This window comes from Lepisma saccharinum, chromosome 5 (assembly GCF_977018435.1).
Source record: "Lepisma saccharinum chromosome 5, izLepSacc3.1, whole genome shotgun sequence".
Lineage (NCBI taxonomy): Eukaryota > Metazoa > Arthropoda > Insecta > Zygentoma > Lepismatidae > Lepisma > Lepisma saccharinum.
Window position 1 is genome coordinate 45,810,888 of NC_139233.1, and position 26,880 is coordinate 45,837,767.

Here is a 26,880-nt window from a genome sequence, read left to right on the forward strand (position 1 = left end):
GGATTGAGCTTTGATAGCATGAGTCACATGACTCGTGCCCCAGCCACAACAAACAGCTGGGTGCTACGAGGCCTCCAGAAGAAAATTTCAGAAACTGGTTTCTTGACAAGAGCTACTCGTAAGGAAATACTATTCTTTCGAGTGATATTAGAGTCATCGTCAAGAAGGTTCGCTGAAATGATGGTTCTCACCACAGACCACATGCCACACGTTAATTGTTTAAGTCCAGTTCATGCACTGGACCTACAGATTAAAACGGGATCCGAACCAAATGCCTCTCTATTTGGTATTGAATTCGGAAGGCTTTCATTACATCGACGTTACCACTACGACATCAGAGAGGCAATGGAACCCCTTGAGAAAGAGATAAGCGAAAATTGCTACGTGACAAACCATATTTGCCCGTAAATTTTAAAAATAAGACAATATTTTGTACTGACAGTTTCGAACCGTGGGAGAGGCATATATTTTTTTGTACCATCGTCCATTTCACGAGTTTATAATTCTTTCTCACCGACATGATTAACGCGAGTGGTAGAAGAAAAACGAAGTAAAATAACTGAAACATAAATAAAAGGAAAAATCGAAATAAATTTTATTCATAATATTCTGCAGTCACTTGAGTTGTATTCAAGGGATGCTATCTTTAAAGAAAGCCGTGGTCTCTCCCTTGTCTTTTTCGCTTCCTTTGTGCTCTTGCTTCCCCCTGCCACGATTGGTATAAAACTAATTAATGCGACGTTAATTAAACAATCCAAACAACGAAACAATGCACAAGCAACTGCACAAAACAACATTCCAAATGTTTTCGAATCGGAAAACAATTGAGATGCTGTAAAATGACTTAAGATGCAGTAATAAAGTGGAATTTGGTACCGTATAGAATTAAATCAGTGGAGATGTTCGATTTGATTGGATGTTTGTTATTTAGATTTGCTATTCTTTCACTTTTGGCAAATAGCGACGATGAAGATGAGTGATGCTATGATGAAGTTGATGAAGGGACACTTACCAAGGACACCCACGCCCAAGTCGAGATTCTAACCAGGGACCCATGGCATCGTAGCGCGCTGTGCTAACCACTCCTCCATGGAGTGGACATTATACCATATTTTGTGTGCTCAATTGGGATCAATCAATGGAATGAATAGGCATATTATATGATTAATAAATTCATATCATAATACCACGTCATATTATTCGGCACGAAGTAACATCAGAGACATTCAATCTTGCATTTTTGCCTTTCAACTAATTCTTTGAATTCAGGTTAATCACAACAATAAGATAAATTATGAAGCAAATGATAGTGAATGTGGGATATTGACAGTTATTACGAATTACCTGACAGAAACAACATTAAGCAGGCTCGGTGGTCAAGCTCATTAAGTGATTGACATTCGATATCGTTTCCAAAGTTCCCGGGTTTGAGTACCGTCCTTGTCGGGGGTGTTTGACTATTTCGTCATCAATTTCATGTAATGGTCACTCGTGCTTATCGTCGCGATCATCGAACAGGGAATAAAAATTATAAAAATAAATACGATGGAAGAGTACTTATTTCATCTCTCACGAAATCTCCTACAAAACCGGAATATATAAAATACATGTTTATTCATTCACATACATTTTCGATTTCTATATTTAACTAATCGAGACCGAGAACGGGAGAGCAATTTTCAATTCGACAAACCGAGAGACGGAGACACTGCCAAGTCTCGTTTCTTCTTGGCACCTCCGTAATCGAGTTGTTCTGTTTGTCATTGGCTTTGTTTTGGCAATTATTGTCATTATTCTTCCCCTGCAGGTAAACCATAACGATGAATTATGATGAAATGAAGCAGATAAAAGGGCAAGAACAAGAAAGTCATGCCTGTTCGGGACTCCAACCCAGAACCTTATGTAACGAGATTTGAAATTCTGGAGAAGGCGTCCGTGTTTCGCTTGGTTTTCTCTTTCCTCTACTTCTCTTATATTATCATACATGTATAATAAAAATGGATCTGATACGATATGTTGCGATTCATAATTGTGCTGGTTAGATGCTACAGATGTGAACCCAACCTGCAATATATTATTCCCTTTTGTTTCATATGTGGTTGAACATGAAATTTTCTTACACTGTGACAATATCATTCTTAGTTTTGGTTTGGTGCACAGATATGCTAATCTGGACTCGACCTTCAGTTTAAAGTGGGATACTAACCACTTTGTGCATCCACCGTGTATCAAACCCGGGATCCACTGATTACAAGGCGACGACGTTATCACTACGCCATCGAGGAGGCCCCATGACAAAATGTTATTCACTCGATCTCTACCATAATTTATTTCAGCATTTACATTTTCGTTTTCTTCTTCTTTTTTCCTTTTGTTAGCTACTCTTATACAACTCTTTTTGCGTCTTCGAATTTCTTCTTGTTTCAGGAAAAAATAATACATGCAGGCTGTATAAAAATCACCCGTTCAAATAGATAAAACGTTCACTCTCGAGAACTAATTTACATGTTTATCACTAACGTAACCATTAGGAAACTATTGAAATGTTAACTGATATAACTGCAGATGAAATAATACTTACAGCCACTAACGAAATATCTATTCTTGTGTAGCCTCACAGACAACAAGTATCTGGTGAGTCATTCACTCTTTCTGACTACGGGCGAAGGTCACTGAACTAAAGGGTGGTGGCAAGCAAGCAGGAGCAGGCTTCTGCTCTACCAAAGACGAGGTCACGTGTTCCAGTTATCAATGGCGTACGAAATAAGGAGGAACACAGCTATCTGACGTATGTTTTGGTCCCGTCATTGCACGTAGAATACTTTATCGTCGTGGCCTTGAAGTTCCCTCAGGGCACTCCTACGTAAAGACTTCTCAGCTAGAAGGATATCTTCCCCATTGAGTGGAGGAAAAGTGGGTGCGTATAGAGGTCCTTCAACTTTCGTATTCTTTTTCATTTCAGAACCCGTGCTGTATCGTCGAATTAATCCAATCTATCCGATGTAGGTTTTAGGTTCTGTTTCTGTTCGGTTATTTCACGTTGTCTTCCTGCTTATGTTATTCGCGACGAAGGTTCTGGATTCGATAATATGGACAATAACGGGATTGTGTTGGTTGCTTGATTTGGTGTCTTAAGTCCACTTTATGTCTTGTTAGGCTAATCGTTAATGGACCTACAGTTTAAAGGGGGATCCGAACCACTATGTTCCTCCACCGAGTATCGAACACGGGATCCCTTAATTACAAGGCGCCCACGATCCCACTGCGCCATCGGGGATTGTGTTCGAAACGAATGAATCAAATTTGAGTGATATGATATGCAACCATTGTAAGACTATTGAAAAAAAAGCTATGGGAACCTGCCAGTTTTTCTACTGCAGACAGGAAACCATAAGCATGGAAGAGAAGCTTATATTCTATGAATATGACGCTATGTGCTCGAATACTGGCTAAATATAATCCATAGAGCCATAGCAACGTTAAACAACCTATTATATGATACATATAGGTTTAAAAAGGTCGAAATACAAAGATTGTATGCGCCTCACTGATGGCGTAGTGGTAAGGCCTTGTAATCAAGGGGTCTCGGGTACGATACCAGGTGATAGCACATAGTGATTCGGATCCCACTTTAAACTGTATGCAGTTCAGATTAGTCTATCTGTGCCGGTGACTCAGTCGGTAACGCGTCTGACTACCATGCTATAGGCCCCGGGTTCGATCCCCGGCCGGTTCAAGCCCGGGAACTTTTCTAACGTTGTAAGCGGCCCCGGCGCCCACCCAGCGTCGAATGACATGGCTACCTGGGGGAAACCCTGGGGGTAAAGGCGGTCAGGGGCGTGATGCTGATCACATCACCCCCACTCACGAACGAATCAAGAAAGTGTGAGGCGTTACCCCCACACCCCCTATACGCCTTCATGGCGTAGCGCTAAGCACAGGTGAGCACTTTACACAGGTGAGCGATAAAGATTATGATAAGGTATTAAAGAATTGGGTCTAACACATTTTTTTATTGTTTACCAATGACATTGTTAACTAATATTCTTAATTTCAGTTTCAAGATGAAATCGGCTACGAAATAAAAGGAGTGGGTTCATATTTCTGTTACGAAATTCCACTTTTGTAGTAGACCTTTGCCACACTAAGATGTGACATAATAAACAAATCTGAGACACTTTCAAAGTATTAAATTGCTATCTACGTATTTGGGAACAATCTTTCAATATAATACTTTTTTTGGACGCGTCAAATCATAGTATTTAATTCCTGTTTTAGCAGCTTTAAGAAACCTGATTTGGGGGGGGGGTTACAAATGCCCTTTCTGCTCCCGTCAAGTTACGCCTATGACGAACAGGAATTCAAAGTAAAAGACTGTCCCGACTAAATCGGGAGACACGTCTGATAGATTTACATTTGGGAAAATCATAATTAAGCGTGTAGTTGAAAACAACCTATTTTCATATATTGCATGCAGCTCTACTTTTTCTGCAATGTGGATCAAGAGCTGGGGACGTGGAGAAGCACAACACACCACGTAACCAACAGTCACGTGACCCTCTTTGCTTTCCTGTCATGTTGACCTTCGCGTGGAACACATTTCTCGGTGTTAAGACAGGCAAAATCACCCGATCATCGAAGGGTGCAATATGTGTTGCCTACCCTCCTGCATTACTTGCTCCTATTAAAGCCTTATGGGGAAGAACTTTTTTCCATGACTGTACACACCATTATGCCTATTGACATAGGGTTGCGCAGCTAGATCGACGATTCTGCTGCCACCTGTTGAGGAAACATAACATTACGTTTTCCCAGAAATTTAACCTTGTAGATAGCAAATAAATTTTCTATGACAGTTCAAAGTGTGTATAAATTTTTTTGACGTCCCGGTATATTTAATAAAAAAAAGCCTGTTTTGGGGCAAATTAACCAATTCTAAAGAAAAATTTCCCAAATTAAAGAAAATTTAGCTAAAAAATAATATTTTGTTAGTTATTATATCTGTTTCTCAGGTACATTTTACCTGCTAAGAAGGAAAATTCCTATGTTGAAAAAAATGTACATATTCAGAACAGAATTTACCCTATTGCGACTTTATTGTTTGTACGTAACCTGAGGAAGCTTTATCAATTTTTCCCTATCTGCTGGAATTTTCCCACTCTGAGAAAAATTTGCCACACACATTCGGAGAGATTTCCCCATCGACATGGAGTTACTGGCTTCTTTGTAGGAAGCCCCTGGTGATGGAGAGAGAGGTGGGATTGTTGGGGAGGGATAGGGGGAAGGAGCTCCTCTTCAGTGAAGCCATGCAGTGCTGCGTTCAGAATGCCAACGCGTTTCCGTGGCAACCCTTATACAGCGTCCCTAAGTTGCTAGGAACTAAACAGCCAACTCGAGAAACAGTGTTTCGCAAATGATGGGTGCAATGTGGTCCTGTAAGCACATCTCCAAGTATTTATAAGGTAAAAATATATACAGTAAAACCTCACTTGGACGTTATCGTAACTAACTACAATGCCATGAGAAAGAGTACACAGTAAAAGAACGGCGATACGGAGGAATTTTCGTATTTTGGACTTTTATTTTGTCGTATCTCAGAACATCCTTGCCTCTCGCATTTCCTAATCGGCATATTCTTCCAGTGTTTGCTGTTTGGGTCTTTCTAAAACATAATCGGCTCTGGCGTTATCTCAATTTCAGCTCAATTGAATTTATTATCTAACCTTTATTCGGTTTTTCGGTTCTGTAGTGGTTTGTGCTGATACTCAGTTATAGAAATTCCTGAATAAATCTGTGTTGTTATTCAATTTCATAAAAATTCCTCAAGATGTTCGTTTCGGTTTCATAGTATATTCTGAAGATATCCGTGTCGTTATTTTCATAGAAATTCTAAAACTATATGTGCTGTTATTCAGTTTAATTGACTTTCTTGAAGACATTTGTGCGTTTATATTAGTTTCATAGAAATTTCTGAAAGATATCTGCGCTGTTATTCAGTTCAATACCTAGGTAGAAATTCCTGACGATATTTGTGCAAACGTTCAGTTTCACAAAAATCCGTGTACGTAATTGGCCTGTTATTCTGTTACGTAGAAATTTCCGTTGTACCTTTTTAGAGATAAATGCTCTACTAAAAGAATAAGAGTATAAATACCCTCACAATTCAGATGTTTTCATACGTTCCGCCATCTGAAATCTTCTACATTTCACGTGAAGTTCGGAAGCACTCGAATTCTCCTCAGGTTCTCGACGAAAGTGAAAGTTATTTCTCCCACGAAGAGAGGAGACGCTGATGACCCAGCCTTTCCATTTCGCAGGTCACGCTTGGCTAACTGATTTTCATCCAGCATCCTCGAGGATCCATGAAGCGCCCTCTGGAAACGTGGGACCATCTCCCGCACTCATGTAGGATTGGGACTATGGTAATGAGGTTTCCCAAGGATGAAACGAGGATTGGTAACAATGGTTTCCCATTAGCCATTATTTACGCTTGTCTTCTTTCTTTGATCAGCTCGGCGTTCATTGTGACACCCTCTATCCAGCATTTTTTTGGTAAGTTTAAATCAAAGTGGACTGTTTGCAGTGAAACACTGAGATTATCTTCTCTTAGTATTAACGATTTATCTTTAAATCTCTATTTCTCTCTCTTTTTTTCTCGTTATTCTTTATCAATTTTTGCATGTCTTCTCTCTCTAGCTCTCATGACATTATTTTCGTACTCTTCCTTTATCTCCTTCTCTCTTTTTGTTTTTCTCTCTCCTTCTCTTGGTTATTTTATCTTTCTATTCCTCACTCTGTTGCATTTCTCTCCTTTATTCTTGCCTTACTCCTTCTATTCTCTATCTGTGTTATCTCCTCCTCCTTTCTGCCTGATATTTTCTTCTCTCCCTCTCTCTCTCTTTCTTGGTTCTCTCATTTTCCTTTCTCTTTTATCTTAAGAGAGGATAAAGATGAAGACAGAGAAGTTATATTTATGTGTATGAACATGTAATTACTTTATCTTTTGTAATAACATTCTGGAGATTATATCTGTTGAAGATCAAAAATACATTGTTCAACTCACTATGACCATAAAAATTGACACAAATTACATCGTATCAACTTCAAAAACCTACTTTCTAAATTTTGACCCCTCTTGAGGAAACTTTCTGAGGACATCTATGCTTGGAATGCTAAAATTTGAGAGTTAGATCTTGAATTGAAATCATGAGTTCTGACGTAATACAGTTAGTTTAATTGCCTGTTCTTTAACAAAGGCAGTTTATTCACCAGCAACATGGACATTCACGACTTTTGATGCTCAATTGTTTTACGTTCTGTAATAAAACTCACGCAGTGGAAACTTCTATTCTGCTTCACTTCACTGGATGACTCAATTCTCAGCACGCTAGTTTTGCTAAATTCTGGTCTATTTTTGAACCAGACAAGATAAAATATGAACACGATTGCTGGAAGCGCTATTGTGAGTAAGTCTGAATACTTTCAGTTATTGTGAAATCATTTTTATATAGGAAAAATCTGTTGTTTATAAGTCTCAATTTTCATTTCATGAGGGATAGCCGGATTCGACTCGTGTGTAGGTGATTTGAGGTGGAAAATTTTCAGCAATGTACCGTCTTGAAGCGGCTCAGAGGTTCACTCAGCCTAAGGGAAGCCGGAGCGTGGTGCTGATCACCTTCACAACTGTCAGAGATTGAGACCATACCTTTACATCCTCCCATATGCCTTCACGACATGTTGCAATATGCTGGGGATATCTTTACCGACACTTTTCTTTTTATAAGCCTCAGTTCAAGCTAAGGACCATATGATAGTAACGAGGATTGTTTGGACTTAATAATGTAGTCAAATTTTCCTCAAATTTCATAATGAGCCAAGGATCAGAACGACCATTGCTACTTTGGAAAATATGGGTTCGTTGATTTTTTTGTTGGTGTTTTAAGTCCACTTTATGCACAGTAAGGCTAATTGGGACTTGACCTACAGTTTAAAGTGGGATTCGAACCACTATGATCCTCCACCGGGTATTGATTTCAAGGCGACGACGTTACCACTGCGCCATCAGGGAGGAATATGATTTCGTATTTGAAGCTGTCCATTGTGTTTAGGGATGTTATTAAAATGAGAGTTGGCTGAATCTCGGTCTTCTCTCGCCTCTGTCCATAAATATCCGTATCATTGTTGTCTCGCTCTTATACACCATGTCACTGCACAAACTTTCACAGCGCATAGAGGCTACAAAGGTAAACAACTTTTCTTAATATAGTTTATCTGTTTGATGCCTCATTTCAATTCTACGAATACTCAAAATACATAATTTTATCCTGAATAAAAGCAACTACGCAGCATAGGTTCAAATTACTATAAAAATATGTAATTCATCTATATTTAATCAGGTAGATATACCTAGGTGCACTTGACGTGTCTGAAGAAGGCGAATATTAAAGTCACATGTCTTTAGTATATTTTTTTCAAATGTCAAGTCAAAGTATCGAACGAAACCGATAATTTCGGACAATGAGACTCGGTTTCGTATCAATTTTACAGAAATTTGTTTCGATATCGGTTTCGTCTCGACAAGTTTCGAGGGATGTGTCTCGTTCTCGTCTTGTTGGCCGAGAGGGAAAAGGAAGGGGTCACGGGTTCGATACCGATGGAGACACACAGTGGTTCGGATCCCACTTTAAACTGTAGGTCCAGTCCCCATTAGCCTTACTGTGCATAAAGAGGACTTACAACACCAACTCAATCAATCAACTCAATCAGAGGAAAAAGGGTATTTCAACATAGTTTACTAGAACGAACTTAAAGAAGCTTTGACAGAATAACATTTCGTTGCTTCAAAGCTGTTATTGAAACTTGTTTCTTACGGACTGTTACTAACATTTTGTGTAGAGCTTCAAGAAATAATTGGGCAATCGACTATAAAGTTCTGCAAGTCATGTCTGAAAACTAGATTTTATGCTATGCCAAGGGCTCACTCCTGTCTAATCTACTGGCATGTGAATAGGTTAGGCAGCTTGATTTTGTCTCCTTTACTCCCGGTATTGTTACGTGCTGCATGGATAGGCCGAGCTTGAGTTCCATGTGTGTATCTAGAGGCGTAAAGAGGCAGACACTTCCAGAACGGTCCAGTAAATAAGTGGCTAGGTTATGTTCGGCAGTGGCGAATGCTGGGTTCAAATCCTGGGCTATATCTTCATACCGTAATGTTCGAATGCGAGGCTCTTTATCATTCAATTTCTTGGATTTTGAAGCGATGCAGGTGCGGATCCACGGGGGAGGCGATAGGGGTGATCGCCCCTCCCAACTACCAGGCTTTTGTATATATTATGCCTAATATTTTTGAAGACTCAAATATTCTGTCCTTTATCGCCAAGTTTAACAGGCTAGATAATATTTTTTAAAGTTTGATTTAAGTCAGCTTTGTGTTCAAGCACTTCGAGTTGATTTGATTGATTGATTGATTTTATTTTACTTCGCGTTTTGTGCCTCTTGGCTAATTTGCTAAGATGGGGATGAGTGATGAAATTGATGAATGAACATTCACAAACAACCATGCCCGAGCGGGATTCGAACCCAGGACCCCTGGCGTCGCAGCGCGATGTGCTAACCACTCAGCCACAGGGCCCGGCACACTTACAGTTTAAATTTTGATCCGAACGTTCAATATGCGTTAAAAGGGGGGTCGAAACAGAACCCCTTGAGAGAATAGGTTTTTGTTTTATTTGTACATTCAGTTTACTACTTATATAAGTATAGTCGACCAGTTTACGGTGGCAGTAGGAGGAATTATGATAACAACATACACTATTATAATGACCATCTACTTGGGATCTTGCGTTCGAATCCCGGCCTGGGCATAGGTGTTCTTTGTGAGTGTTCCGTCATCAATTTCGTGATTAGCCAAAAGTGGCAAAAAAGCGATGTAAAATAGGAAACCAAATCAATCAAACCATCTACTGGGTCCCTCCCTATTATTGCATACAAAACAATACTATAATCTCTGGATCAGTTGATTCCTGTTTAGATTATGATATATTGTACATATAAAACAGTTCAAGTGTAGGTTAGAAATTATTCTTGGTGAGGTGAGGCACACTACTGAAATTCGCCCCTCCCAACTGTAATTTCTGGATCCGCCACTGAAGTGATGTGACATTGTAATTAAAAACACGTACCTTACAATTTACAAATAATTATAAAAATGTCACTGTTTCATTAATATAGAAACAGTAAGGAAAGGATTTCAAGTATTTCATGGTTATTTATAAAATATAGAGGCCCATGTTGTGAAATATTTATGTAGGCCTACGTGCGAGAATAAAATACATAATAAACTTCTTACCTTGAATATTTGATTTGTACAGGAACTCCATTCTTATCTTGCCGACGTCTGTGGTAAAATGGTCATTAGTACAGCGTACTACGACGCCAGGGGTCCCGGGTTCAAACCCAGGCCTGGGCATGGCTATTCTTTGTGAATGTCTCTTCATCAATTTCCTCGTGTCGTCAGTCATCCTCGTCGTCGCGATTAGCTAAAGTGGCAGAAAAACGACGCTAAATAACGAAACTAAATCAAATCCATTTTGCTCTTCTTTGGGATGCCAGGCCTGGATATCTTCACGATTTCAAACTTATCCTCATACTAAAGCAGAGTAAATTGTTTCGTCAATGTTTCGTTAATTATATCACTCATGTTCATTCATTACACTACGCATCACAAATCATTCAAAACGTATATGGCACTCACTCAATACACTAAATAAAATCTGCGCAGTAAGGTACGTAATTTTCTTAAACTTCCTTCAAAGCGGTCAGCCACTCTCCCGCCCAGTCATAAATAAAGCAGCCGAGGGGTTCAAAACTTTGTCACCATCGTAAAGCATGTTTGGTTGAAGGTCAGCGCTCTCGCTTCTGGATGTGTTCAATGGGACAGTGTTGGCCCAAAGGGGGGAAAAAAATCCCTGTTACTTTGCCAGCTTTTCCCATTCCTGTAATTGTAGTTCCGTTTAAAATTTTCACTTTTCTGGGAATAATCCCATGCTGGTTAGCGAATTGGCATCGCTGTAAGGTTTTATCGCCGTTCTAAAGTGAAGACTTCCCTGTCCAACGCTTGGGTTTGGAAGCCACTACAAATATGTCACCGATCGCCTCCAGGCGCTGACCGGGGAAGAATTTAACCGATGGAGCCTGGTGGTAGCTTTAAAGGAAAGGAGCCCATCCCCATGTACTTTCGTTTTCTCCCGCGGTCGTTATTTAAGAGTGAAACATGTCACATTTGGTAGTCGATTATTTTCTCTATTTAGTCTGGGCTTCATAAGTAGATAACCTAGAATATACGCGTCCGATGTTCGGCAAAAAATATTAAAATGGTAACACTCTCTATTCTGTTTTACAGTGTTATGCATTCCCGTTTGGAGTTGGGGGCACAATTCCATTTCTGATTGCCCCAGTCACAATTACAATTGTAACGGAATTTGCCTGAAGTGCCAGATGGAAAAACAAAGGAATCTTTGTGTTTGTTGCAACGCTTGTTTCCTTCATCAAGGTAAAAACTTACATTGTATGTATGGTTAGAAGGAGAAAGAGGCGCGTGTCACTCAGGAACAAATATTGTTAAAGAAAACAAAAACGGAAAACATGGAAAAATATGAATGAAAACTTTGGATTCTGCTCGATATCGCAGTTGTTTTAAATCAAGGAGGGTCTCGGGGCGATCGTCCTCCATTTGAGGTCTGCTCCCCAGGTAAACAACCGTAGTACGTTACGCTATTATATACTCAAACTAAGATTTTTTTTAAAGTAAATATTTACACCTAATGCCTGATTTGAAATAGTAGTCGGTTGTCAATAACAGTGCACACAATTTAGCAATGTTGGTAATTTATTTTAGTAAATTGTCTATGTTCTTGCCTTTACAGTAAAGAAAGAAAAATCTTCGTCCCTTGGTATAGATGTAAATTGCGTCATTGCCCCTGATATCTGTCCAAATGATTATATCAACTTTCACCTCTACACTAGGTAAGCTAAAAACTCTAATGGATATATTACCTCGTTGCTAAAAGGGTTATGAAGCATGACATTCAATAATGTTTATCTATAAATATATATAGAAAATCAGTAAATAAACTAAAACTATGTTATGGATGTATATAGACAACGTTTAAATTTCATATTTGTTATTACAATGTACTGTATAGATATACAAACCTCAATAAGTGGAGATATTTCAAGTAGACAGGCGACCAAACATTCTACGTTGCTTTCTTCTTGTATTTCAGACATGGAACAAAATATAAGAAAAAACATTTTACAGTTTAGGAATTGCATGAAGATTTACTTAATAAGTTCAGCCATGACTTGTATGAGCGCGTTCATTGGACACTGAAAATACGTAAATCTGTGGCATGTTTAGATCAACAACTGAATAACACAAATGATAAGATTGAAAATATTAAGAACCCCACTGAGCATGAACGCAAATTAATAATGACTGTTTAATATTTCTTATAATCAACTCAATATCATATTTTCAGAGACCATCCAAACAATTCACAAGTTATAAACTATGGGGATGACAGTTCACCTATTTCTACTAGATTTAATTTTTCGGTACCTACAAAATTAACCATACATGGATATCTAGGTCACAAAGATTATACGCCAAACCCAGAACTACGAGAAGGTATGTTTACTTTTCAATTGTTTTACTATTTCTGAGTCTAAAACTGATCTGTAATTAAGTTCGTCAATTTGAATGGGCAAATGTTTTTTTACATTTCGAATCTAAAGAGCGAATATAAAAAGTTCATAAGTTATCATAGAAGCAATCATTATTGATTTTTATGAAAGCAATCATGTCTCCATTGACGAAATATTTTCAAATAATTTTCACATTTATGAGCATTTAATTAAACTATCAATTTGAATTATTCATAATAATTTATTACTATGATGGAGGAATGTACATGTTAATCCAGTCGGTATTACTGTTGACATAATAAACTTTTTTAAAAACAAACAGAGTGGTTACTAGAAAATTAGATTTTTAGAGTTTCTGTCTTAAATTCACTTTGTGCGCAGATAGGCTAATCGGGGATGGACCTGCAGTTTTAAAGTGGGATCCGAATCTCTATGTACCTCCACCTAGTATCGAACCAGGATCCCTTTGACAAGAAAAGAATAACGTACAAGTCGCTCTTACGAAATAAAGAAAACAGCAGGGAATTTAAAGTCATGAAAGTGAAATACTATTTTATATTACAAATATTGAAATCAAATTGATCATACCATCAACAGCATTACTCATGATATAACGAAACTTTCAATGTTAGGAAATATATTCCAAATATGGCTGAATGAAAATTTTTTGTGAATATTTTTCTTCAAATGGCAAAGAAAAAAGTCGCCTGTCGGTTCGGTCTGAAAGCTTCCGAAAACGCCATGAGAAGAGGGGTAGACTTTTAGGATGTAGTGCGTTATTTCTATTGCCGGCGACGTTCAATCATGCAACGTTGGTATTATTTTGTAACGAAAGTTTATTTCACTTTACTTCCAGCATATTTCTCCAGCGGAGTAGATCTTAATCTGATTGCCGTCGACTTCAGCTCTCTGGTAAAGTCCCCCTGCTACGTGGAAGCCATTAAGAACCTCAAAGTGGTCGCCAAGTGTACGGCTCGATTCGTCGATTACCTGGTCAGACAAGGAATCGACATTGGCGATATTCACATCATTGGATTTAGTTTGGGAAGTCAGGTTGCTGGAATGCTTCCCAGCTATCTGAAATCTGGGAAACTAAGCAGAATAACTGGTTAGTACCGGGGTAGTCACTGACATTTCTGGTTTTATAAAGACCCCCACTGACTTCCAACGATGATATTACAAAACAAATGTCCGTGGGTACATTTTCACGCGGATTAAAACTTTTTTCTTACATTGCTGAATATAGTGTATCCTATGTTCAGAGGGATCCATGAGTATTGCCGTGGAAATTGTCCATCACCATGTTCGTGCACTTTATTTGACCCAATAGGAGCTTCAAGAATTAAAATAAAACTCAAAGCAAGTTGTAGACACCTGCACCAGCATACATAAAAATCCATCGCTTAAAAACACATAGGATGTAAGAGAAAAATTAATGAAAATAGTCATGGACAATTTGCACGGTAATACTCATGGATACCACTGTACAGTATGTATGGATTGCATATGTACATTGTAACTTTTGTTATGCCTGAGCATATTTGAATGGTGGAATGTTGAAACATTAACTGTTTTATGTGTTATGACATCAATTCTGGTGGATGACGCATACAATTGTTATTGACTAACCTGTAGCTACGAGCTTTTTAACATGTATTCATGCTTGCTATGTGTGTGAGTTTCGAACTTTACTTCTGAGGAAAAGTTCCCTTGAGAATACAGAAAGTTTTCTCTTTTTAAATCTTAGTAAGGTAATACAGTATATTTCAGAAGTTATTAGTACAGCACGCATTGCACATGCAGACACGAATAGGAGTTCTTTCTTGCAAAGCTCCTTCCGGCTTGCTGATAACGGACTGTGCGTTGCGAGACAGTGTTGCCAAATTTATGCCTAAAATTTTCCCCAGAGTTATCTTACTTTCTGATCAACACTTCAAAAATTTATACTTCATAGCTAATGCATTTTCTTTCAGGACTCGATCCCGCAGCACCGCTACTTCGTACCACAGGCCTGGAAGGCATTCTGGACAAGAACGACGCGTCCTTTGTGGATGTGATCCACACCAGTTCAGGAGGGTTTGGTATGCTGGGTCCGAATGGTCACGTGGACTTTTACCCAAATGGAGGAACGCTACAGCCAGGATGCCAGACCGGAAATGCACTTGGTACTTACTTATTATGTACAGTACACTCGCCTCATTAAGTACTCTCGCCGACTTGCGTGGCGGAGTGGTTAGCAGAGAGCAAGGAGTCCCGGGTTAGAATACCGGCCAGGGCATAGGTGTTCTTTGTGAGTGTCCCTCCATCAGTTTCATCATATGATCATGATACATTCTCATTCCAATTACTTCACGCGTCGTATTATTTTACTATTAATATAAACTTAATAATACTCAGCGGTGAACGATGAGACTCGGTGAAGTACACACACTCCTCTCAGGTACAGGGATAGTGTTAGGCAAAGACAATATTCACAGCACAGAGAAATAAAACCACCTTACTGCCGTATGTATAAACTGAAAAGTTCTATTCTTTATTTATTGCAATTATAATGCAACTATACTTGAGACGAAGGCGAGGATTTCGCTTTGTCGATGAATTGACTCAATTGAAACGCATAAACTCAATGCGTGGCTATCGGCGTACCTATGATCACATAGGCCTAGCTTGCGCCCCGAACTACCATACCAACATGTATGCACAACACCAAGGAGTTCTTTTTAAGTTTTAAAAGCTTCGTCGATCCGTGGCGAAAAAATGTGATGATTCTTACGCGATATTCTCGCTTTTATACTATTTTAGAGAACACAGATTAAAGTACAGATGAATCATTCACTATCTACAAAAGGATACTATCAACAAAACAGACATCTATACATCTTTAGAAATACAAATTCGTATAGTGCACTCTTGCAAACATGAAGATACATTAAACTACTCATAACAGAGCATAAAATACAATAAACATTAAACAAAAGATATATATTACAAACAGGGTGCAATATTACATATAATAACAAAGAAATTACGCTTTCTTTTACAAAAATAAATACATTAGTGACATATCTTCTACTGGTGACGTCACATAAAATGTGGATCATATCATCCATTCATCTTCATCACTGCGATTAGCCAAAAGTGCCAGAAAAGCCACGCTAAATAACAAAAATTAAATCTAATCGCAATTCGCTTCTCTCCATGATGCAGTTCGATCGACATTGGACGAAAATGCTGTATAAAGAAGAAAATTGCGTCGCTAATAAACGAGGCGAATGTAGAAGTTGCACTGTTTAGTCAAAATGATTCAGTAGCGGATTAACGACCTTAACATGTACAGTCATGGAAAAAAGTACTGTCCACATAGAGCCTTAATACCACTAGTCATATGGGGAAGTATTTTTTTCCCCACGACCGTACCTTTTTCTTAAGAGGGAGGTGGAGTTTGGCGAAGGTCGCCGTGGAAAGTGCTTAAATTTAACATGGGCTTTTTTGCATTTTGTTGAATATAACGTTTTAGGACAAAAATTTGCCGGAAAACACACAGTAGATGTGAACTTACTTTATGAAACTTTGAGTACATGACACATTTATGCAATTTCAGTTCGATAAATGTGCACAAATTCCATTATTTTTTTATAATTTCCCATAAGGAAATACGTAAATAAGCACAGAATGGTTATAAGATTTGTGGGTAGCACCAACGAAAATGGCCATTATGATGCATACTAACGTAATGCTCAATCCTTTTACGACTAAGCTAGGGAGGGCTTTTCTTTCAAAAGTCACTTGCACAGCCCAAAATGATTGTTTAAAAATGTCATATATTATCGACGGCGAAAGATACGGCCGCTTCAGCCGAATTTCATTCATCATAGTTCGCCACTTGGCCATTAGATGTCTCTGTTCGAATTGCCTCAGGCTGACGGTGTTCGCGCGGGTGTTTGAATCCTCTGCACAGCTGGGTTCCGTCCCCTCGTCAGAAGGTCCCGTAGCTGTCACAGCTTGATTTATTGCCTCTTTCCCAGGCAAGAAACCAAGAAAGCAGGAAGGCCATGAGTTTGTGTATGTTTGAATGTAGAGAAGCAGAGCATATTTACCGTGAATTGGAACCAGTGACACAGTAAATTTATCTCGATCCCTACCGCGAAGGAAGTATTCAGGGGGGTCCAGGAGTCCCAATCTCCCCCCGAAAGACTTACCAAGTACAAAAATTAAATAATGAGATCATAAAATAACTTCAATTAAGTAATGAAAATAAGGTTGTTGTCTAATCGCAATTTGTTTATTTCCGCAAAAATATTGGAAAGCAATACGACTTTGAATGACAGTACCAAAGAAGATTTATGCAAGAATTATTACTACTTATAATAACGTGCAAAATATTACCAGTAATTTTACTTTCGTCAACTGGATCTAACATCATTTCTTCATACTCAATAAATATTATATTCTTTATCTATTTGACATTAATTTCCTTGCCAGGGAAGTTTCTATTTTTTACAAATTTTGCCGACCTTAACTACACGTAAGCTAGATAATGAAAAGGTGTTGTTATACCGCCTTCTTACCTATTCATGCAATAAAAATATTTTAATTAATTGGGAAGCTATGAATGAGTCACGGAAACCTACAACAAAGATTAGGGGTTCGTCGTGATGACCGCACATAACTGGTTGGACTGGAAGTGAGGCCGGCAGTCGGTAGGTGGGCTCTGGCCCTCAGGGGCTGCAGCACCACGGGTTTACTTACGTATATTGGCGTAGCCATGTGTGCGTCCACAGAGGCTCGGCCTCTCCTCGAAATTCTGTCACTTTATTTTGACCAATTCACTGGGATTTTTTTAAGAGTACTTTGTAACACGTATAGTGCTGATCTTGAAGATCATACTATAATTAGTTGGACTGAAATTTCACTTGGGAAGCAATCAATTAACATTGGGAAAAATCACAATAGGAGAGAGCAACTAATGTGATGCAGGAACTGGTCATATGTTTCCACAGGATTCCCATCATCACTGAGAGTTTGTCCCCACCCTTGGCCGATTAGCCCAACTATATTATATACTTACTTTGGATTAGCCGGCCCCGTGGCGGAGTATTTATCTCATTTCGCTACGACGCCAGTGGTCCCGGGTTCGAATCCAGTCTGGGCATACGTGTCCTTCGTGAGCGTCTCTTCATCGATTACATCATATCATCATTAGCCAAGAGTGGCAGAAAGACGAAGTAAAATAAACAAAATCAATCAATCTTGGCCGATTAAAGCTGCTGTGAACTCCAACGATGAGAACTGTGCAAAGGGACTTAATTCAGATCATAACAAAGAAAACTACTTTATCAAAGTGTAAGTTCAATATTATACTATTGTTTCCTGACATCTTTGTTACTACTGTACATTTTGTTACATTGTTTTGTCCGTCTTTCTCCTTTTCAGTTTTTCCATATGTTATTACGCATGTCCACGTTTCCCCTTTTTAAATTCCAGGTAGTTTCGCTCCTGCCCATCTCTAATAGGGACTCGATTCGTTAATAGTTGAAATAATAATTGTTACTAATTCTTGCCTTATTATTATCATTATTATTAAATATCGATTTTGTATAAAAAAAACACCCCCCTTCAAAAAAATACTTTCTTTCAACTGATATTCTCTACCTCTTTCTTTACTCTCAATTGATAATTCTAACCTCAACAAGAAAATTCAACATTTATTCAATCAAAACTTCAGTGATGAAGATTCTGTCTCTGGAGCCTGCCACTCGTCTCGCTCCATGCAAGAGCCAGCCAGCAAGCAGTGAAATGCGAATTGCTTTGCCAGTGGAGAAATTTTAGCCTCCGAAACCAGAATGAAAAGAAACAGGTGGGTGTCCTTTTCCTGGAAACCTCACTGCGGGAGTCACGCGGAGGGGAGGGGGTGGTGAAGGGAGGAAGGTTCTCTTCCTAGTCCTCTGATATGTCGCTAGGTGTCTCAGTATCGCATCGGGCCAGGAAACTACTTTCATGCCAACCTCCAGGCCACACTTAACTCTTCCAGGTTAGGTTCAGTGAAGATTTATCTTAGGTTGGCATAATTAGAATGGTATAATTATTCGATTTGCTTTCAGATCAAATGCTGTGTAACCACCAGAGGGCATCACTGTTGTTTGCGGAATCAATCAAAAACTCAGAAGGATTCCTAGCTGTTCCGTGTGCCAGCGCCATATTGTTTTTCTCAAACGGTTGCCAGAAGAGTGACGATTTAGCTATGGGGGAACACGTGAGACGTAGGTATGGTTGCCACACGTCCTGTTTTTAACGAACTATTTTGTATTGATGTACGAGAAAAGTTTATATTTTAATGTCATATATAATATTATATAGACTACTATTGTTGTGTGTTAGTGCATAAAAGCTGATTTATACATTTTTGTTCAGTATGCCCCATGTTGCCAAAGAAGAGGAATATGGCAACCCTGCACGTAGGGTGCCCAAAAATCATAGCCCGAGATATCAAACTACGAGAGCAAATCGAAAAGGCTTTGCCCCTATTTTTTTCAGCCGAAATATTAGAGTGATTGAGAAACCGAGATATACATTCAATGCAATAGTTTTTTTCTTGGAACGGCCCAGCGTTAACTCTCGGCTGCTCCGCGCCACGGCGCTGCTGTCAGTTTGCAAAGATGGTTGTAGTACTCAACACGTTCACGTCGTATGAACAGCGAAGTGTTATTCATTTTCTATGTAGCAAGGGACGAACGCCCATCGAGATCCATAGGGAAATGCAGCCGACGTATAGGGACAAGTGTCTCGCTTTGAGAAGTGTGCGGTGGTGGTGTTGTGAGTTCGAAAATGGCCAAGAGATTCTCGATGTGGACAATGTGGTTATCCTTCACGATAACGCCAGGTCTCATGTGGCAAACAAGACCATCGACAGACTTCAGTCATTCGAATGGGAGATTCTGGAGCATGCACCGTATAGTCCAGACATCATCCCCAAAGATTTCCACGTGTTCGGTCCACTGAAGAAGTTGCTGGCAGGACAGAAATTCATTTGCGACGACGAAGCGAAGACCGCTGTCCGGCGGTGGTTCCACGATCAACCCACCGAATTCTACTACAGCGGCATCTCTAAACTAGTGATGCGATGCGACAAATACCCGAACCGCTGTGGTGACTATGTGGAAAAATAGTGCAAGGTACATAGAACATTTCCTATATTTTGATTTACCTGCATGTTTATTATTTCGGCTGAAAAAAATTGGGGCAAAATTGCCATCCTACAACAAAATGTTATCAGTTCAGGTATGGAGAGGGCAGATTGCGGAGTACTATTACTAAAACCAGGGATGTCCAGAGATTCATTGATTTAATGTATTTTACTTCGCTTTTCTGTTACTTTTGGCTAATCGCGAAGATGAGGATGAATGGTGATGAGATGAGACTGATGTAGGGACAACACAACACACACCCCACAGGGGATTAGGGTAAGTTCCTCTAAGAGCGCGCGGCCTCTTAAGAGTACGCAGCTTGATTTTTGAAGGTTGGCAGCATTGCAGGACGCGGCCATTTAGTCATCAGAATGCTCCACAAGTTGACTGTGTACACGTCGCACCTGGTGGATATTGTGGTGTTTGCCGTAAAGTTATAGGTAAATTTCTGTTTTTGCCTGTTTACTGTAATATTGAACTCTCACATTTTAAGGGTTATGATCTGGTAATGGTAATAATTTGTTTAAAGTATGGTAATAAGTGTTAGTATACACTACAACGTCGAACATCAGACATATGTGAGAGAACGAACCCCCTGCATGCTGCTGCTCCTGGCCGATGAATTCTGAACCTTGTCTTGTTCCTTTAAGAGTACGCAGTGCATGGAGAAGTCAGAAAATCAGAAGTTCTCACATCTTCACCGTACAAAAGCTAACTTTTGGCTTCAGCTTCCGAGACTTTGTAAAATCGGAACGACACAGTGACAAATAAACCAGTACCTGCAAGGAAATTTTATTACCCCCTGATGATGCAAGTCCATCAACGTCAGCACAAGAAAGTTTCTTCTGCACTGGGTGTGATGTACAATGTGTGGAACCCATAACTAAAGACTGGGCTCAGTACGTAGTTTGTGTTCAATGGTGGCACGAAGCATGCTCCTTTTATGAGGGCATGGGTATATTTAAATGTGACACCTGTTAATGCGTACTCTTGAAGGACTTTGTGTGCACTCTTAGAGGAAGTGTCCTCTAAGATTACGCAATTTCATTTTTTCATAAATGTTTAAAAATAATGCAAGTTTATTATTACCTGGACCTTTGTTCATATGTATTCATAAGTCAATGTATCAATATGTATTTTAGTGCAAACTATTTGTCGTTATAATTGTTTCTTTAGCTACTGTGAGGTTGCAAATTTAAGTGCGTACTCTTAGAGGATTTGGCCCTAAAATGGCTGTGAGTTGAGACGCCAGAGCCCCTTTAGTCTGCAAAATGCAGTCCATGTAGTTGTTGATTTGTTGTTTTAAGTCCACTTTATGCACAGTAAGGCTAATCGGGACTGGACCTAAAGTTTAAAGTGGGATCCGAACCACTTGTGCCTCCACCGGGTATCGAACCCGGGACCCCTTGATCACAAGGCAACAACGCTACCACTGCTCCATTGGGGAGGCCCTGCAGTCCATGTAGTGTACTACATGGAAGAAAGGTTAACGTTTTGGTGTCTTCGGAAAGGGTCGCTCCTTACACCCCGGGTGTCCAGAGGATGCGGGGGTCATGAACGGAGCTGTATCATAGTATTTGGGGGGGGATGGGGGGGGGGCAAAAATAACCCAACTATGAAGAAATGAAAAGCAATAAAAGATCTAAAAAACACAATTTTTAATAAAACGTTAAAATGCTGACCAAGGGAAAATTTATTGTTTTAAATATATATAAAAACGTAAGGTTTACACCCTCTAACAGAGTCTTCTTCAGACGAAGATTCACAATAAATTTATTGTATTCATTCATATCCATAAAAAAATAAAATTTATTGTAAATCTTCATCTGAACAAGACCCTGTTAGAGGGTGGAAACGTTACGTTGTTAGTGTATATTTTTTATACAATAAATGTTGCCTTGATCAGCATTTTAATGTTCTATTAACATGGAAATAAGGCTTAACAGCGTTACAATTTTTAAATTATATTCGCGTAAAAATGGGCATTGATTCATTGATTTTTTATTCAATTTTCGTTTCTTTACCACGGGTTAATCGGAACGATAATGATGATGAGTGGATGATTAATGCAAGAACGGAGGGAATTGCAGGAAATGTCCATATTCTAACCCAGGACCCCTGGCTTTGTATGGGATCCTGAGTACGAGAACCTGCAGTATATGTTTGTATCAATTAGACACAGAAGTTGGCTTTCACAATATTGTAACCAAACATCGACGCTGACTGTTTGCCATTGTTATCCATTGTTATGAATAAAACCAACTAGGTCTGTTGGTCGAGCATTCACTGTCCATGTAAAAACGGCCTAGTCCGAGCAACAATGTGCAACTTGTCTCACTCCGATAGAAAATCTTGCATTCGTTTCTGAAGGTTCATTTTCAAACGACACGTGTCGCTTATCGCCTGTACTAACCTGCATACAATTGCTCTTTTATGTTCCAAATGACAAATTAGTTATGATTTATACAAAAAAATTAGGAATTCATAATTTGTTCAACACTAACCACTATTAAGCAAGAATACTAATTATTTTCTTGCTTCCAGCGCAAGGGGGACATATTACTTTATAACAGCGCAACAAGCTCCATTTTCAATGGGTAAGAAAGGAACCAAATATGTCGGAGGACAATTTTTCACGGCCCTGAAATCAATATGGGGTGCTTTGAAAAGCCTATGATTTACTTCAACAACAATAATTGCTGTACATGTATTAATTTAGCTCAATAAATTTTAACGGATGCTAAATTAAGTGTTGTTCATTTCACCTTTTACCTTGTGTTCATACTGAAATGTAAAAATTTCGGCTTAATAAAAATCGACATGTTTCAAAGGATTACCTAGTTTAATGCTATTTTTTGGGGGGTGGGGAAGCTCAACTCGATTCTTTGTATAATTTTAGAAACGAAATGTTCGCATTGTTGTGCAAAGTGAAATTTCGTTTATATTAACTTTCGGACGGTCTACCGTTTGTCTTATTAATGATATGATTTTACAATGAAATAAAATAAAAACTTCAGATACAACCAAACTTTTTATATTATTTTGAAGCATAGTTTATTACATTATGTTTTGAATAACACATTATGTAAGTGTCCCCCTCGACTTCGTGCACACGAGTGAATTTGATTAAACCCAATTTTCGATGACTTTGTGCAATAACTCGGGCCTAATGTCACGAATGCAGCGTTCGATGTTCAATCTTAACGCATCAAGGGTTCGTGGTCTGTTTGCATAGACTATAGATGGTCCAGTGGCTTCAGTTCTTGGTCTAAACCCAAGTCGTTTCGCAAAATACGCCAAGTTGTCGTTTCTTCTAAGCCCTAATTCTTGAGCAGGACGAGAAATCGATAAATTTGGAATCTCTGCAATGCTACCTCTTACAGCAGCAATGTTCGCTACACTTCTTGCATTTCGACCTCTTGTTGGTAATTTCGCATCGTGAAGAGTAAAATCCCTTTCATATGTTTCAACGATTCGACGAATAGAAGCACAGAAGGGCGATTATGTGGACCATAGTTTTCGCAAAGTGCTCGTTGAGTATTCACAAAACAACGTCTATTTTCATAATTTTTTTGGATAATACCCAAACGTTCTTGAAGGGTGTATTTAGCCATGATGAATTGTCACAGTATACTAAACACAAATGACAACTAGTGACAGTTATAACATTTGAAGCATAGTTGCCAGTTCATTTCAAAATTATATCATTCTTATTGGAAAACCTTTTATAAGCTGGGAGAATTATGTGATGTTATTTGAAATAAAGCGTGTGTAGTATTTCTAGGTTCTAGTGGGGAGGGTTTATTACATTCAATATTTTGTTTCATTAATAGATCCTGTGTCAATCAAACTGCTTATACCTTAAGTCTTTCATATCCTCTGCCTCTACTACCCGCTTTTAAGGTTAAGGAAACGCATTTCGGTGTTAGTGAACTTCGGATATCAGAATTATCAGAATCCCTAGGGATTAATTATAAGCGGAGTTGACTGTAATGTAATGTATAACAACAGCCGCCTTGATGTGTGTGTGTGTGTGTGCATTGAATGTTTTTATCCTCGATCAGGTATTTCTTATTTTTTTTTACTATAGAGGTCTGTCAGCAAGAGGACCCAAAATGGAAAAACAGGGAAAGCTGCTTCAAATTTGATTATCCCCTCAAAAGTGATAATTTTGCACCCTCCTTACACACCAGATTTGTTCGCCATCTTTGATAAATTATTTTTTTGTAAACATCTCGCTTGGAAAGCATTTTATAGAAAACAAGTTGAGAGAAATATCAATCTACATAAAGTTCTCTACATAAAAAAGGTTCTAGGATGGACTGTTTATGCGCTAGAGGAGAGAGTAATTTCCCATTTTTTTCCTCAACCAGTTTTGCAAGAGGAAAACTCAAGGAACTACTTTTTGCATAATATCTTAAGATCCTTATTTACTATTAAGGTACTTTATAAATCTACTAACATGAATATCTAGATGAATTTTGTTGTATTACCATACTGAGCGATTCGAAAATATCTACATAGTAATTTTGTCTTTTGTGTACAGTTATCTAGTAAATAAATAACATTGATAACCATCAAGTCGTTTTAATAGTAGGAAGTTGGTATTAGTCCACTTTGTGCTCAGATAGGCTAATCGGCACTAGATCTATAGTTTAATGCGTGATATAAATCACTGTACAATGTGCTTATCGCATCAGTAGAATATCTGTTTATGGCACTTAAACCAAAGTAGTTACAAATTCTGTACTATTTTTTCTTCGAGCTATGCGAGCACAAATAGTTTGGTTTCTTTGGCAAATTTAAAAAAATATTCGTAAAAACTAGCGGAATGTTTATTTTCTGATGCGTGAATGCATAGATTAGTAAAAATTATATTTCAAATCTGTAATTAAGGAAAGTAACAAGAACAAGATTGAAATACCTATTACTGTGTATGTATTTCAGAATAGTATCTCCGAAATTTCTTTCAAAATATATACACTTGCGTGCAAAGAAATAGACCACCTAACACTTTTGGCATAAAATGTTATTAAATTTATTAACATCATACGTATTTGTTACTGAACTTTATTTACATATAAGTAGGATTAGACGCTTCCATTTGGATAAACATTTGATGTGCCTCGAAACAGTTGGAAGAAAAAATAAGAACAAGTAAACATTTTATGTCAAAAGTGTGAGGTGGGTCTATTTCTTTGCACGCAAGTGTAGTATGTGTATGTGTATTTAAATTTCACAACTACTTTATTGAACGTGGTTGTAAAGATCGGATTGATCTTTGCTGGCTTTTATTGGATAAAGCTGGCCAGCAATTGAGTATAAGGGTTTGATAATATATTTTTATAAGCTATGTATATGTTCGTATTCGATTATACTTGTATTTGCTCAACGTTATACTTGTATGCTTCTTGTATTTCCCTATGCCAAGCTACTCAGTTTTCAGTTTAGAAAAGAGCCTTTGCAATGAAAATTTTCAGGTCTGCGAGGTGGAATTTCCGTTGGCCACATGGTTCTTATAAACGTCGGATTTAGGTAGATTTTAAGAAGACAAGGAGGATCTCGATGGGCGAGAGTAATCGCTGTTCAACGGGCAGAGATTCTCATCGAATCTTCGATAAATTAGACCGTTAATGGCGAACTAAACAAACGGATGAAAAGTAAAATGTAGCATTTGATGTAAGCGAACCCTCGTTACAATTCCAAATTTCCCATTAGAACAGTTTTACATTAATGAAATATTCCGCGAACGTATTGTATTGCATAAAGAACTACAGAAATAGGATGTCGTGTAAGGGAACGCGCAAAACCAGGGGGTTGCTGTTGTGATTGGAATATCATTAAGTACAAGTACAGAGTAGACCCTCAGGGATAGCTACGCCACTTCTCCGTTTTTTGACATTACTTTTTTTATTCGGACAAATATTATTAAAAATTAAAATCCTGTAATCTAACTTATACTAAACTAAACTAACCCACGCACTGCGAACCCTCAAACCTCGATCATACAACCGTCTCAACCCTTCAAAAATTGACGGAATATTTTACCTCTCTTTAATAAATACATATGTGAAATTTAATTAAGGAGATTTAAGCTAAAACATTAATTTAAGTTATAAAGAGAGGTTCTTATTAATATATAATATGCATTATATTAAATTAGATTATAATTAGAAACTATCTCACGAAAAATTCCCCACAAATTAATTCGAATGGAAGAGCCTATGGTTGATAGATGCACATTTGATAATTTAGAAAATTGATTTGGTTTTGAATAATGTACCTGTGAAACAATTATAAATATGTATAAACCGTATATTAATTTCACCTCCATAGATAATGTTTTGAATCAACAACATACTCCCTAATCAAAAGACTTGCCATTCGAGTTCACCATATATATTCAGTTTTTCTGTATTGTTTGAACCTATGGATAAAAAATGTATTGTATGCATTAACCCTTTATAAGGTTCCGGTGATATTAATCTTCTCGCAAGATACTGCTGGAAACTGTTGGAAGGGGCGTGACAGGAGATAGATTAAAGGAGAAAGAAGTAAAAACCGATGGTAGGAGGCCAAAAACATGGTACAAACCTTTAAACTTAAATATCCAACTTATACCATCAATCCTTACACCGTACATAAATGTATGATTTATGTTTGTTCGACGCAGTTAGCCAATATCTTCTTGAAAAAAAAGCCTATGAAGAGGTACGTGACGTCATCATTCATACACAAAGAAATGTACAATTCTTTTGTGTCTGTGAATGCACATATTATCTTATTGAATGTTGCGATTAATTCTGCCTTGTAATCAAGGATGCACATAGTGGTTCGCATCCCGCTTTAAACTATAGGTCCAGTCCCAATTAGCCTATCTGTTCATAAAGTGGACTTAAAGTAAAAACTCAAACGATGTACTACTTTGTGTCGTTTAAAAGTTCATATTGATATGGATTTCATGCATTGTATTCTTAATTCAATATCATTA

General features: G+C 38.2%; 2 protein-coding genes across 4 annotated transcripts in view; one reads left to right on the forward strand and one right to left on the reverse strand.

Moving 5' to 3' along the window:
• The window catches only part of LOC145988347 (lipase member I-like), an 82,725-nt gene extending 70,418 nt beyond the window's left edge, over positions 1-12,307 (reverse strand). For all 3 annotated transcript variants that reach the window (XM_083123217.1, XM_083123218.1, XM_083123216.1), the window contains exon 1: positions 12,214-12,307. The gene's annotated coding sequence lies outside the window, so the exon portion shown is untranslated. The remainder of the gene's footprint in view (positions 1-12,213) is intronic.
• LOC145988017 (phospholipase A1 member A-like) lies at positions 7,372-22,566 on the forward strand. Its single transcript, XM_083122854.1, has 8 exons — positions 7,372-7,466; positions 11,402-11,551; positions 11,925-12,024; positions 12,540-12,688; positions 13,562-13,813; positions 14,679-14,870; positions 18,807-18,969; positions 22,434-22,566. Exons 1-8 carry the CDS (start codon positions 7,436-7,438, stop codon positions 22,564-22,566), a joined length of 1,170 nt encoding a protein of 389 aa, XP_082978980.1. The 5' UTR covers positions 7,372-7,435.
• Positions 22,567-26,880: the final 4,314 nt, after the last annotated feature.